This window comes from Neopelma chrysocephalum, unplaced genomic scaffold, assembly GCF_003984885.1.
Source record: "Neopelma chrysocephalum unplaced genomic scaffold, ASM398488v2 Primary Assembly neopelma1_103b, whole genome shotgun sequence".
In the NCBI taxonomy this organism is placed as follows: Eukaryota; Metazoa; Chordata; class Aves; order Passeriformes; family Pipridae; genus Neopelma; species Neopelma chrysocephalum.
The window spans coordinates 6,589,376-6,604,482 of record NW_020897767.1 but is presented as its reverse complement, the minus strand read 5'-3'; the positions used below and the strand labels follow the sequence as shown (position 1 = coordinate 6,604,482).

Here is a 15,107-nt window from a genome sequence, read left to right as displayed (position 1 = left end):
ATAAGACTGAGAGTCAAAAACTCCAGGTCTAAAGGTAAAACCTACAAACTTCACACTAACAAAAGTAAATGTGTAAATAATTTTACTTAAGAGATTGCTGGCACTTAAACTGTATTTCAAACTTTAATAGCTTTCACTTTTATTTAATAAAAGTGGAATTTATCAATTTAATAAATGTAATCCTCTTTCCAATCCTCTTAGATGGAGGAGATGGTACCTCACCCCAGGTTTCCAAGCAGGATGGTGTGTTACAGCAGTAGAGGTACTACCTACTGATTATTTCACTTCACATGGCAAGAAAAATCACAGAAATAATAATCAAAGAGATAAGAAAATAAATAAGCAATTCTAGTAATACCTGACACGAGCATTGCAGTATTTTTTAGCATATTCACTCCAAGTTCCAAATCTTCTTGGAAACAGTGCCTCAATCTGCATGAAAAGCTGTATTTAAAAAAAATAGCAACAGTGAAAAATTAAAACTTGCCTGCAAATGTAAGACTATTCAGAAATAATTACTAACTGATCATTGTGTTAAGTCTACATTCTATAGCTGCACAAAAATACACAGCTTGGCCCACAAGCACAATTCCATAGGAGTACATGTGCCTTCAGACAGGACAGTTGTGGGAAGTCCTCAGAGAACAGAGCACCCTGAGCACCAGAACACAGCACTGATGGCTCGGGAAAGATTTATATTGAACAAGAAAACATGAATGCTAAGATGCTATTCCTAGAAATACAGCTTTTATCATTTGCCAGGTACATGGGCTTCTGCAAAACTTCAGTGCAGGTACTGCATGAGTAGTCTGCTTCTTAAAATATGTGAAAAACCTACTCATTCTTAAATTTTACTTCCAAAGACCCAATCCTTGAACTATATAAAGGTATTACACATTCTAACTTCAGTTCTCCGTCCAGGGTTGGTTCAATGTCTTCGGTACCTGTGCAGGAAGTTTCATAATTATCCACACCCGGAGATACAAATATTTGTTTTCAAATTTTAAGCAAACATTCATGATATAACAAGCCCTTTTCCATACAGTGGATATCTTTCTCAAGTTATAAGCTCTCCGAACAAATTAAATTATTAAAGGGTCTTGGCATAAGTTCTATTTACACAGCAAAAAACTCTAAAATGTAAAGTAGTATTTATATAACTCTCACAGGTTCTCTGGATACAAATCAGCTCTTATATTTAATTTATTTCTACACTTGATAAAAAAAGGCAGTTTTCTTGGGTTCAGTAAAAAACCCAAGTGTTTTCTGGTTTCCTCTCTGCTCCTCCCTAACTCCATAAGCTGAACTTCAAGAGAAAATTTGTCTTTCTGGACTGCAACAAGCACAGGATGTATTTTTGCCACTTATACGAACATCAGGAATATTCAGTGAAAAACCAAGGACTTCCTACATCAGATGATGAAGTAGAAGATTTAGTACAAGTTCTTGTTCACTAAAGACTCTCCTACCCAGAGGAAACAAACAGTTCTCTACTCAGGGTCTTTATTTTCTATTTCACCCAATAATCTGTTACCTGTGAGATTAATTTCTTACAAGAAGCATTGTCTCAAGTCACCTGTGCACAAGCTTGAAATAAGTTTGTAAAACCAACTGAAACAAAAATACATTGGTTTAGTTTCTTGTACTTGCGCCTCTCAACGCAGTCAGTGCACTTCTGGATGTCACAATGCACATAATTGTATATACTCAAGAAAACTGCAGAACTCTTCATTTATTACTGACACCACCCTTATAAAAGCCCCAAAACACAACACAGGACATCAAATACCTCTTCAGGTCTTCCCAGAGCAGGAGTCCCAGTAAGAAGCACAGCTCTCAGAGCTTTCTGCACAATTGGCAGTAAGATCTTGCTGCGGGTGGCGTTTCTGGATTTCATGTAGTGAGACTCATCAACCACAACCACCTTGAAGTTCTGCCTGTACAAAGTGTCTATCAAAGTCTGTGCATCAGAAGTTAACAGGCCATACCCCAGAATCGTTACTTTGCTGGTTGATATTCCCCTAAAAGAGAAAATCCACACATTTTCTTGGTAAATTTTCATTGTAGGAAAAGCAAAATGGCAAAGAGTTGATAAAAAATTAATTTAGGAAGGTATGAATGTCTCTTTTTGGATTGATTGGCTAGTGGGCTGTCAGGTGAACAATTAACTTTGTTTTTGTGTTTAAAATGTCTCACACTTTTCACACACACACACACACACACACACACACACACATACACACACACACACACACATATTTTCAGAAGCCATAAATTGCATTTAAAAGGACTGTCATGTATCTGGCTGTATTGCTTCAACCTGTGCCCACAGTATCACATGGGACAAATCCACTTTCTGGATAACAAGTTACACACAGCATTAGCACCCAAACACCTGAAGCAATAATGTCTCTGTGCAAGCCCTCTACTGCTCTGGGTACAGCATCCTAAGATGACTGTCTAGACTGTCCCTGAGTATCTGGGCACTGTAAAAGTACAGTCTGGCCTGAACCTCAACCATGTGGAGAAAACATTCCTGCCAGAGCTCTCTATCCAACTTTTTTTCTCAAACAGAATATGAAGAAAACAAAAAACCTGGAAGCAGGGAACCGCAAAAACACAAGATGAAAAATTAGTATTTAATTGGAAATGAACTCATCCTAATAAATTTAGGGATGTATATAGGTCCACAAATTGATTTTAAAATCACTAGAGAGCACTGTGGCCCTTCAGGAGCCTTTGAGCAGCACAGGAACTGAAAGCTGTTTGACAGAAATCACCAGAACGAGGGTCAGAGCTGGTGCACCCATCTGTCAGGCACCACTGCTCTGCTGGCATGATTTTTGTCTTTTCTTCAGTAGCAAGAGATCAAAAAACCAAGTTGAAGTTTCCTTGAGCATTTAAGAGGAAGGGAGTATGTGCATGTGCACACTGCTGGCTATGGAAGAGGCAATGGCTGGAGCACTGTGGTCACTGCACCACAGACTCTGGCTGTTCTGCACTGAGAAATGGAGCAACCAGGAAAACAAGAATATCCTCTATCCCTCTATGAAGTGTGTATAAAAATTTACAAATAAATCTATTTATTCTTAGGGAACCAACATATTCAGTAAACATCCAATTTCAAATGTAGCTAGAAATTACAAGAACCTTAATTGATGCCTAAGTATATTTTAACCCATTTAAATCAAAAAGTCAAACAACACTCCAACAGTAAATTTACTTGCTGAAGTTTTGAAGAAAAGCAAAGGATTGAACTGAGAGAAATCAAAGCTGAACATATGGAAGCAGAATGTAACAAAATGCTAAACCAAGTTTGGCAGTTGTATTTTTGCATTTTCTTGCAAATGCATAAAACACTTTCTAATGTTAAAATATTAATTAATTCAACACAACCTCACTTGTGGCTAGGAAGCCTCCTGGGAGTTAAGTTTAAACAACTAGAAACCCAAGTTTTCATCTTTCCTTGTTGTTGAATAGAAGTGATAATGGTTAAGGTGTACTCATTGAAAAAACTCTTAAAATATAAAAAGAACAAGATTTTGTTTGCCATTTCATTTTGCCATCATTTTTCTTACTCCACATTTCCCCTTTCTACATTCAGCACTGTAATCATTAAGTTTAAGTGCCTTTTAGTTAAATAGCTCAAAAAAAGGCTCATTTTAGTTCTTATATTCCAATGATAAACTTAAATCTTGACTATCAGCAGCAATTAAGCTCTAACCTCTTTTCAGTTGGATTTCTGTGGTTCCCACAAGGAAGGTTCCAAGTGGCACATCCTGGTGGTCAAGTCACTTTCTGATGCTCCCCAGACCACAAGAAGATCAGTCTCCCTCATACTGAAGTTTTAGAACAACACCCAAACATTACCATGAAACCACCCAAGTCATTTACAGTAAAGCAGACTAAAAAACCCTTGTAATTCAGGGTAACAGGGGAGTTATTCTACCAACACACCAGACGTAGCCTCTCTTTGATGAATTCATGCTGTTAAGTCTAAAGATAGAAAGCCTAGGTCACAATGACCTTTTCAGTTATTTAGGGATTACTTATTCTAACTTACAGATTTTCTCAGTGCACTAAATAGAATTTTAACAGTAATTACCTCCTCATTTTGTAACGTTACCAGAAGTTTTCAAAAAATGTTTTACAGAAGCTGATGAATTCATCAGAGTTGAGAAATAACTGTGTATGTTCAATCTGAGACACGCTGAAGGCATCTAATTTTCAGCAGACAAGCACTTGCTACTTTGCAAAAATCCAGATCTCTGCACTTCAAAGAAAATGAGTAACTACTATAAAAAAATTACACAAAACTGGGAGGAGTGGCTGATATCCCAGAGGGTATATCTGATATTCCAGGGGGGTTATCTGACATCCCAGAGGGTGGCCCTCCTTGAGCAGGGGGTAGAGAACAAAGGCTTTCCATAGAAGAATAACCAGTTTTACTCACCCAACATCAGTTTTGTTCTGGATGATGGTAATGTCGTCTGGAGAGAGCTCTGGAATCCACTTCTCCATCTCATCAACCCAAGGGTACCTCAGAGAGGAAGGCACCACAATCAGGAGAGGCCATTCATTTTTGTAGTAATATGAAATGGCAATTGCTTGAATGGTTTTACCCAACCCCATCTGGGAAAAGAAAAGAACAAGATTAAACACAGAAGCCTCAGCTCAGAAAGCATCTTCCACTCAGAAGAGCTAAAAAGAATTTGCAAAGACAGAGCCAGCTAAAGGAAACCAAGTTGAAGAGCTCATCACATAGTTTAATTAATCACCTGTTTAATTATCACTTGCTACCACAGATCATCCTTTATGAAACAAGATGTTTCTGTTAAAATGGATTAATACATTTGTTATATCTGGTTTGCTCGTTAAAGCCAAAAGAAGCATTTCCATTCTTTTCAGATTTTCAGTTCAGGTTCTTAATAGCATAGACCAAAAAATATCAAACTCTTTAACGTGTTAAGGTACAAAAACCAATTTTTTAAAGATTATGCAAAGGAAAGAAAAATATAGGATGCTTTTGTAACATAAAACCAACTTTGTTCTTAGTTGCAGAGGCAACTGGAGAACAAACAAGGGTCTGTGGGAACAACTCTGGTTTTGAACCAGTAGGTCAACAAAAAGGAACGATTGCTCTCATTCCCCAGAGCTAATGGGTTCTCTTTGGTCTGGAACACAGAGTGGGAAGTCCACAGTCAGAATTCATATTTACAGACAAGGTAAGGGGTAACAATTCAATATTTGTATAGAACAAGAAAGTACTTGGTTCATACTGTCACGGTAGGAAGGCTGTCCGTGAGTTATGACCACAGACAGCAACAGATGAATATAATATCCAGAATTTAGGGGTTTGTTCACATGGCAAGAGATAGTTACAGACTCCTGTTAAACACCAAAGCAGAGACTGGCCTTAAAATACTCTGTGCAGGTTTTCCATGGCGTCCAGTGGATATTGGAGTTCATTTGCTCCTGTCCAACTGCTCACAGCAGAGATACAAAACAACAACTCTCATCTCCAGTATTGAATTTAAGTGGACTGATGTAATGACATAATGGAGGGATTTCCCGGGTATAGAAGAAAACATAACGAATATTTCTACTATTACTAGAAATAAAAATAATCAGAAAGCTGCTGTGATACTAAGTTTTTGTTCAAAATTGCCAAGTTTTCATTAAAATTTTCCTGCAAGCTCCCCTTGTGTCAACAGGGGTTCTCAGGCCAGCTGAAAACAAATCCCAGTGAAAGAAAAAAACCCAACAAAATAACATTAATTTGTAGTTGTTGCCACAGTTGTGTCCCTAACTCAGACTGCCCAGTCCCTGGTGATGATCAAGACAACTGAGCTGAAAGGAGCAAGGAGTGAAAGCAGGGCTCTTGGCATCAGTGCACCCATGACCATATATTGTGGTCTTTGTTTTTTGATTTAAACTTATCTTTCTCCATCATGGAAATGGATGACACAAAAAAAGCTGAAATTTTGAGGGAAAAACATCTGTCCTCACTGCAGGGAAGAACGGAAATGTATTTTTAGAATACCTCTCAAAAACACTCATATATTACTTTAACCTTTACATAGTTACACAATGCAGGTATATGTACAGTAATTCTATGATCTCCAGTTTTTATACATAGCTTCTCTTTGTATGCAAACTCACAATACTGATATTTTCATTCCCCAACATTCTCTTATTTTAGAGACAGTTAAAAAGCTCAGGATATCCCACTGCTCAATACTTCCTCCAGTGCCAGACCTATAGTCATTACAAAATATACATTATTTATTTTGCAATAAATATATCTTACAGGACTTTTTATTGCTCACATAATTACACAGAGCTCATTTTCTCATTCAAGGAGGGAAATAAGAATTTTTTTTTTTAATAAACAAATATACTGCTGGTATTTTGATTTTTCCCAAGTTTCCCTTTTCTCTTCCCCTGAATACTTTGTATTCTTCACGGTTTGCAGAAATTTCACATTCTATGCCAGTTTATCTCCAGTTGTAATGAGATTTTTCTAGTATGAGGAGATGCTTAAATCCCAGTAATCCATCTCTCTCTCCCTCCTGGTGTGCCAAAAAACCCAAATTAGAATAGGGAGACTATATCAATCCCCAAATATTACCTCTCTTTCAGAAAGGTTTTACACTGACAACACAGCAAGAGCATTATTACAAAAATGTTTTATCTGTGGGAAGAAATGCTGGACTCAGATTTCCCTACTATGGAATACAATGTGAATTTTCAAATGTATGGAAGCAATGACTTTCACTATCAACCACTTGATCAGTGAGTTTAAGAAAATTCATCCTTGGAAACCATATCTGTTAAAAATCTCTTTGGACCAGAAATGTCCACTAGTCCATTAAGAATGCAATTATAAAGTGCTTAAAAGAAATCACCCGAATTAAAGTTTTTAAGATTGAAGAATTCATGAGATTTAACCTACCTAAATACAGTTAAAAGGAACCTTCTAAGCTTTCTCAAAGATTCTAACTCATGTCAGGATTCAATTTTTTCCTCAGTTAGGTATTTCCAGAATATCTGCTGACTATCACAGGAATTAGGCTGCTTTCATTACCAGCCTTTCTGCCCACATCTCTCAAACAAAAAAAGTCACCTCTGCATGAAGAACATTAACACAAAATGGTGTCAGAGGAACAGGAACATCACTTACCTCATCAGCAATCATACACCTGAATAAGAAATGAAAAGAGAGGGGGGAAAAAGCAGAAATTAATACTAAAAATAACAAATAAACCAATACTTACAAATGGATTACTATACATTTAAGCTGTGGATTTGCAGAACCAATGAAAGGAAAAAAGGTGACTTCACTCCTCCAGGTGTCAACTAAAACCAGTGAATTTGGTCTGAATTTGCAATTGCAAAACTGAATTGCTGCTTAGGTCTAATGATACATCAATTGTAATCTTAAGAGACATTTTCAAGGCAGGAAGTGCATCTTCAGGCTTGTTTTGTCTTTCAGAAACAACAGTGCTCTTGCTGCTTCATGATTAAGGATTATTTATATGTCAGACTGATTTTAAAAATCTGCTTTCCAGAGCTGTCACATTTGTTTGAAAATAGAAGCAGACACTCCCTCTCCCCCACCAATTGTACCAGCTAAAGTATTAGAAAATGAATTTGATTTTTTGCCCATTTTGGAGTCACTTGGAAACTACTCCACGCAAAAACAATGACAATTCCAAGTCTCCAGCCTAAATTGGTAAATTCTGTAAATTTACATTTTCTAAACATTAAATGCCACCTTTGATATGAATTTCTCAAAAGGTGCTTTAAGTAATTTAGTTTATTACGTACATTTTTAACTCAAAGAGGCTCTAGGGACCTTAAATGTTTCTAGCCCATGAAAGCTTCTTCATCATCCTGGAACTTGATGATCTTTAAGGTCCCTCCCAACCCAAACCATTCTGTGATTCTATGTGTACCCTCTGTCTGCCAGTGTAAATTCCAGTGTCTACCCATTTACCCAGTTTCTTTCAACTGTGGTAAAAAATGAATTAAAAATTAATTCTTATACAACTCAATTCTTTATAAATAACAAACTATGTATTGGCAATTGCTTTGCAACCCCCTCCCCCCAGCTGTTGGGGATGGAGCAATGAAAACAAAGGAAGAAAACACAAGAAAAAGCCTGCAGATTTCCAAAGGGGAAAAAGGCAGGAAGAGAACTATATTTAGTGGCAGCTCCTGAGTTAGGGTGTTAATGCCTGTGATTTGCAGCTGGGCAAAGACATTTACTTGCAGACAACTAAGACACAATTCTAATTTTAAAATGGCAGGTTTTGCTCCAAGACTGATTTTTTTTCATTAAATACTCTTTGTTAATTGCTTGAGCTGAAGTTTACACAACAAGTCTTTCTGCAGATTCTTTGAGGCCAACAACATTAATGTGCTTTCAGGACATTAATCATGTTTTTTTAAAACAGTTTGAGGCCTGAAATCAATTGGAATTCACAACATTAATGTGCTTTCAGGACATTAATCATGTTTTTTTAAAACAGTTTGAGGCCTGAAATCAATTGGAATTCACAATAACCTACTGTTGCAGTTGTACTTCTTACACACAGAAAATGAGTGACTACAACAGTCAGACATAGAGCAGAGGCAGCTCAAGAATAAACAACAGAACTTCTTCAATAAAAATTATTTAATATAAGGATATCAGGGCAAAAGTACAAATATAGCAATAACCAAGTAGCATCTGTTGTAAGGAAATGTGGAAAAGAGGACAGGAACACAAATGTTCCTTGCCAACTTGTGCTGACAAATACAGGATTTCTCAGCACATCAACTTAAATTCAGTAGAATTGCATAAATAATGTAATGTTAATTATGCCAGTTCAGACACACAAATCGAAGTGAGAATACATAAGATCCTATTGCACTGTTCTTTGGCATATGGGAATTATTTGGACCCTCCTTTTTCGATTTCAGGATAACAGGCTACAATGAAGAAATTCAGAGTGATTTACAAATCACTCTGACAATTAGAAGGTGAATAGCAAATAAAACAAAAAGCTTTAGAATTATGTCAACCACAGGTATAGATTTTTTTTTTTTCCATAAAACTAGATTTTTTCATTAGGGTGAACTGTAGCCACTTAAGCTTTGATGACTTGAGTATCTGCTATGACTAAGAAATTGTTCTGGTTTTCTTTCTGCCCTCATTTTCAGACTGCACCCATAGAACCTTTGGTGCTACAGAGTATCTTCTGTTTTCATGGTTATTGACTTCCACTTAATATGTCTGAAGTGAAACTTCTTATGTAGCACCAGCAAAGCTTTTTAAAGCTCCAGTTAAAGTATCTGAAGGTGTCAAGCCCTCTGTTATGATACACTTAGCAACATGAATCACTGCTTAGATCCACACACTTCACACTCGAATTCCTGAAGTGCTACGGTTTTTAAACTGCTAATTTATGCCAATTAATTAACATTATTGACACTCACACTTCATAAAATTTTGACATGGCACACCAGGTTGAGTTTATGATACAGCTAGAAGTTAATAAAACTAATGTAAGTGGAAATGGAAATGGAGGATACTTGATTTATTTTATGATGTAATGCATTTTAGAGCATTCATCTTGTGTAGCTCTCACAGCTCAAAAATAAGAATCCCAAAGATGCTTAATGTAGTTACAAAAGGTAAGTCCAAATTTTTTCCATTCGATTCTAGGGCAATGACAAATAGCTTATCTTACCATGAGGAAAATCATCAAGTGTTCCCAGTTTATAATCACAACAATCAGATTTGGAACGTAAAGAACTTGCCCATCATCAGAGCCCATCCCACAGAACTCACAAGGTGTCTAATAATTGCATTAAGCTGTTAAAAAGCAATATTTTACATAATCTTAGAAATATGCAGCCTCTTTTTAAACCAACCCTCAGTACAATCTATATTATTGCAGTCAGAGAAGCTGCCAGCATGGACAGAAAGGTTCCGTGCTGTCAAAGCAGAAGAAACAGACCTTCAGCTACATTGAAGGGACAAATATGTATTTTTGTTTCGCATATTTTGACTGCAGGAAGACAGACTTCTTGTTCTCTGAAGTTCAATTAGTCATTTCCTCTCAACTGGTAGTTACCCAATCTGAGCTTCATCATTCATGTCCCATCTGTTCATATGACACCTTAATAATAGCTCCATCCAAGAATATAAATCAGAGCTATGATACACACATTCATATCCTGTTATAAGCTCAGCCCACATGGGCAAAAGTTTCAGAAAAGCATGGAAAAAAATCATTTTAGATATCTCAGTTGCACTTACTCTCAGCAGCAAAGCCCAATCCTGCAAAAAGCACCACAGTCAATGGCAAATTCTTTCAGATTCGTTCCCATTTCATTTTCAAAGGTTTCCCTTCTTCAGAGCGAATCCTGTGGCTTTTACTTGAATCTCTGTCCATTCATCAAGGAAATCTGCTATTTTTTTCCTAGTAGAAAGCACCAGGATCTCATTGGGATGTACTGCACATGCTGCTACAACCTTCCTACTATTCACAACCCTCCTGCAGTGGTAGGGTCAGCAATGGACACAGGACACATTTGGACACAGGAGTATCTTGCATAAACAGAAGGTCTCTACTAGGATTTAATAGTCCTTTCATTTTGAGATGTATTATCTCTAAAATAAAACTACATTTTCCTTTAAAATGCAAACTCAAAGAGCCACAGGCAGTACGCTGGTGAGTGAACACACATGCAGAGAGCAAGGTCTATGTGCTGGTTCATCTCAGGTGCACAGAGCTCCAAAACCCTGTTGCTGACCCCCACCCTGAACAGAACAAATGCAAGCACCTGAGGTTACACACAAAACCCAGCACTGTGTGTGGAGATTTCTTCTAAATGTAGAGAATCCCTTAATTTAAGGGACCACACAAAGCTGGATGAGTCAGAATCAGATTGTCACAGAACAATCTTGTAAAGGTATAGAGCACCAAGCAAAGGTGCACTTACAGATTTTTACTGCCAAACCCTGGAGAGAAACCAGAAGGAAGCAAAAAACAGGTGAAGGAACTAAGAAAGAAATCCAAACCTGAGCCCTCTGAAAGCTCTCATCAGTAAAGTTCTGTCTCTGGAAGGACAAAAAGAGTAAGTTCTCAAACCTCAAAGAGCCCAGGAAAAGCTCCTGGTTGTGTTGATGTCAAGAAGATTGGAATCAACTTTGCAAAGCAGAAGGAGAAACAGATCTTGAAAATTTTATGCAGATGAGCTCATTGCAGAAGCAGGAGGAAACTGAGGTTAAGCTCCTGTGGCATATGCCATATAGGCACACAAAAATAGACTGCATCAGAGAGAGGGTAATGCTCAAAGAGTTTTATAAAATGAGTTTTGGGGAAGAACAAATGTTTAAATGAAAGTCATTTCTATTTCTGTGCGTCTGGGTTACATTCAGGTCACCCTTTTTGAAATGTCAGCACTATTAACCAAGTAAAGAATAGAGGCAAAGTCTCTTATATTAATTATGGCTACTTCAGCAAGGGATCTTCGTAAAGAGAAAGAATCTCATTTTGAACTTTGCTCTTGAAGGAATATCGACAAACACCACACTAGCACAAGTATGAAGTCTGTATAATCAAGGATCCCACTAAATCATACAGTTGATGATAAAGGTTTCTTGTAACTACAGAAATCTCTTGCATTCATATCCTTTCTAAACCAGACGGTTGTGCTTCCTCATATGGAGGACTAAAAGTCAAAGGGGTACAGCAATCCAATACACCTATTGCCTGCTTGTGGGGATAATTTAACTTCTTGACTGATTTTCAACACCTATTTATCCAGAAAAAAACAATAGTTAGAACTGCAGGTAGCTTTGTCAGAACAAACTCCTTCCTTTTAAACGCAATTTCCAAGGCAAACAGTCCAAGCAGTAGCACTTAATTTTTTAAAACACTGAAAAATTTTGTTACTACTGAAGCCAATGAAAGCTGTTTTTTGTTAATGCAGGCTTTGGAACATGTTGTACAGAGGAAGCTCACGTCTTTCTTTCACCAGTGTGGGTGTCCTGATATTCTTGGGATTCTCACCTACTCATGTGAGTCAGTTTTATATAACGCTACAACATATAATTTGCCTCCTACTCACAGGCCAACACTTTAACACTAACATCTTATCCCAGGGTTATTTAAGGAATCTGAACTTAGAACATTTTTATATAAAACTGCGCAAGCAGGCGTTCCATTTGTGTGTCAGTAATCACAGCACAGCCCCAAAACTGCAACCAAGAGCTGACTTCCTTGCAGAAATCATCAAGGTTGTTTCACCAAAAATAGTGCTCCAGGAGATGTAAGATAGGCTGTACCCTTGCTACTGAACTACACTATTTTAAAAACCCCTAAATAATAAAGAAACGACCTTTTTTTTAACATTAGATGCACTAAACTGCCACATCTGCAGCGCTGGTGGTTCTCAAAAGGAGAGTAGAGGAGAATGGTTGTGCTTGTCTGCTGCTTTCCTCCAACACTCCTCAACATGTGACTGAAAAACCCACCCAAAGTGCTTTATTAACATTTGAAAGCTCTCAGACCACATATTCCAGTATTTTGGGTTTGACAGAGATGTGTGGAACAGCACATATCAGAGTGGTCAACTTGAAGGTTGAGCTCAGACACATCAAGAAGTTTTTAGGTTATATCAGTTGAACTGTTAACGGAGGAAAACTCCAGTCAAGGAGACACCAAATAGTGATAGTGAAAACTCTTCACCTATTCAGTCACTGGCTGCAGAGCCAAATTGGTTCTCCAGCTGACTCAGGGCAAGGAAAACTGACTTCACTTAATTGGAACAGTTGGAATAACATCAACGAATTTCAGCTCCTGATAATCCAGGCTGCAAACTTAACCTTGCTGTTACCTGGCATGACTGAAATACCTGTGAGCAGCAGGTCTTCTCTAGCATGCAGACTTTCCATGAAATTCAGGTACTTGTCATGATTTTCCCAAAGACCTCTGCATCCCCAAGTGACTCTCCCTCTGCATTTATCTGCACTGGAAGAGCTGCAGAAGTACTGTCTTCACATCTTTCTCCTGTAAACTCAGGTGAATCACACAATGGGGAAAAGAATTAGCTAGAAAAATGTCTCATCACTAGTCTCTCACAATTCCCAGATTCAGTGTCTTTTTTTTCTCCAGTACCTCAAGCTCTCAAGACCACTGTGTTCTCCTACACTTGGTTCCTCTGCCATAGCAATCCTTCAAATTACTTTTATACATTCCAAATACTTCAAAACAACTATCCATTCAGCTGTTGACAGAATATCCCACTTCTTTTCTGACATATATCTCTGAACTAAGCAGTTGTGCTGATCTTTCCTACGTTGATTTATCTCCTCTACTCCAATTTGTCCCCCCTTCAACACAACCCAAAGCCATCAGAGAACATGTGGATTTAAATTGCTTACCCAGTCACCCTTGGGGTAGTTTTTCCTTCTGCTTATGTTATTCCTCTTCTTCCAACCTTCATTAAGTCAGTCAGAAATGACTCATACTTGTATGTTTAAGACTTTACTTCTTCTCACTTGCATTAAAGCCACTTGTCTCACACACTCCAACCTGATCACTCCCATTCTTCCCTCTCCCTGATGCTTTTAGTTGAACACTCTGACTTTTCCTTGTGGATTCTCACTCTGCAAACTTCCAGTGCACACAACTAACAGGAAATTCATCTGCACTTCCCCCTCTCTCCATCACTCTTGGCACCCTATTACCTGCACTTGTCTCTCTCTCACTTGGTTCTCCTTTTCCATTCTAACAAATTGTGCCCTGTATTTTGAAAATCTGTATTTTCTACTCTACTCCTGCTGCTACAAGTCCACATTTAAGCCCAGGCAAATACTTAGATTACTACCATTGCTTTTTCTATGTTCTTAAGTCCTATTTTTTTAACCCCACACAGTTCCTCTCCTGAATTATATTCTACGTTCACTTACTGACAATGCATTTTTTGTCCCATTTAAATTGCTTCCCCAGTTCCTCCAGCATCACTTCCAAACAAGTTTCCCTGGCTATGAGAGCTCTGCAGAACTTGGCTCAGTCTCTCATTCATACTTCCTGCATCTGAACCTCATTCTGTGAGCCAGCAGCTTCATTTAATCATCTCTCTCTTCTTTGGCACTTCTCAGATGTGAAATGTTCTCTGAAACATTACAAACCAACGTCTTAAAAAAAAAAAGACACCTTTCTTTAAAAACACAGGACACTCAGAGCTGGAATATATCAACTGTTTGATCCTCTACAAATTCACTAAACAGCCATTCCATTCTCTTTCCCCAGAGGTTACTTCCGTGCCTTGTTTTCTAATATTGGAAACAACTGCTCACCTGTTATTATGCAGGGTTCAAGGACAAAATTATAATAGTTTTATATATCTAGGTTGCTGAATATATTGGAATAAAAGAAGATTTCTTTCTTACTCTAGCAAAGACTTGTGCCTTGTTTCAAATCTCTCTCTCAGACTATCTAACCACAAATTACTAGAACTAGAGACAGAAGTCACATAAAAAAGTTACAATTTTATTTTTATTCCCAGTTCTCTCTGACCTGAAGATCTTCAAATAATGGAGACACTTGTTGATGGCACTTGATACTGCAAGCTACCAAGTACGAATTAAAATAAAAATGAAACATTCAAAGAAATATTCCCAGACATGACTTAAAAAAACCCCAAATGTGAGGGGAATTTCATTTTCTAACATGCAAATTTAATTAATTTGGCTTCTCTCTACATCAGTGTGGCAAAACCAAAAAGAATAAGTAGATTTTCCAAAAGAAAAGATGATTAATTTCATCTTGTCTGTGAATTTATCTTCTTCATGCTGAACTCTGAGTTCTCCATCTTAAGATCAAATTGGTCATGAGTTTAATAACACAAATTCAAATTAACTCCAGTCTCCCCAACAATGATACTACAAAGTTTGGAGTCATTGAAGGATGTTCTGTTTGGTACTGACACCAGTTCTACATCCTTCCCTGCAGCATGTAAGAATGATAAATACTCACTGTCATGTGCTCTTAAGGAAATAGCCAGAATGCTCACTAAGATTTTCAGCATCTTACTGAGCACAAAAT

General features: G+C 37.5%; 1 protein-coding gene across 4 annotated transcripts in view; it reads right to left on the bottom strand.

Moving 5' to 3' along the window:
- The window catches only part of ZRANB3 (zinc finger RANBP2-type containing 3), a 44,191-nt gene that overhangs the window by 17,266 nt on the left and 11,818 nt on the right, over positions 1–15,107 (bottom strand). For 3 of the 4 annotated variants that reach the window (XM_027695876.1, XM_027695875.1, XM_027695877.1), the window contains exons 3-6: positions 7,184–7,202; positions 4,454–4,632; positions 1,790–2,021; positions 359–444 (exon numbers count right to left, since the gene is read on the bottom strand). In XM_027695876.1, the coding sequence (XP_027551677.1) occupies positions 359–444; positions 1,790–2,021; positions 4,454–4,632; positions 7,184–7,202 (516 nt within the window). Of the gene's footprint in view, positions 1–358; positions 445–1,789; positions 2,022–4,453; positions 4,633–7,183; positions 7,203–12,912; positions 14,170–15,107 lie in introns of those variants that run through there. The other variant, XM_027695878.1, reaches the window with a different exon arrangement.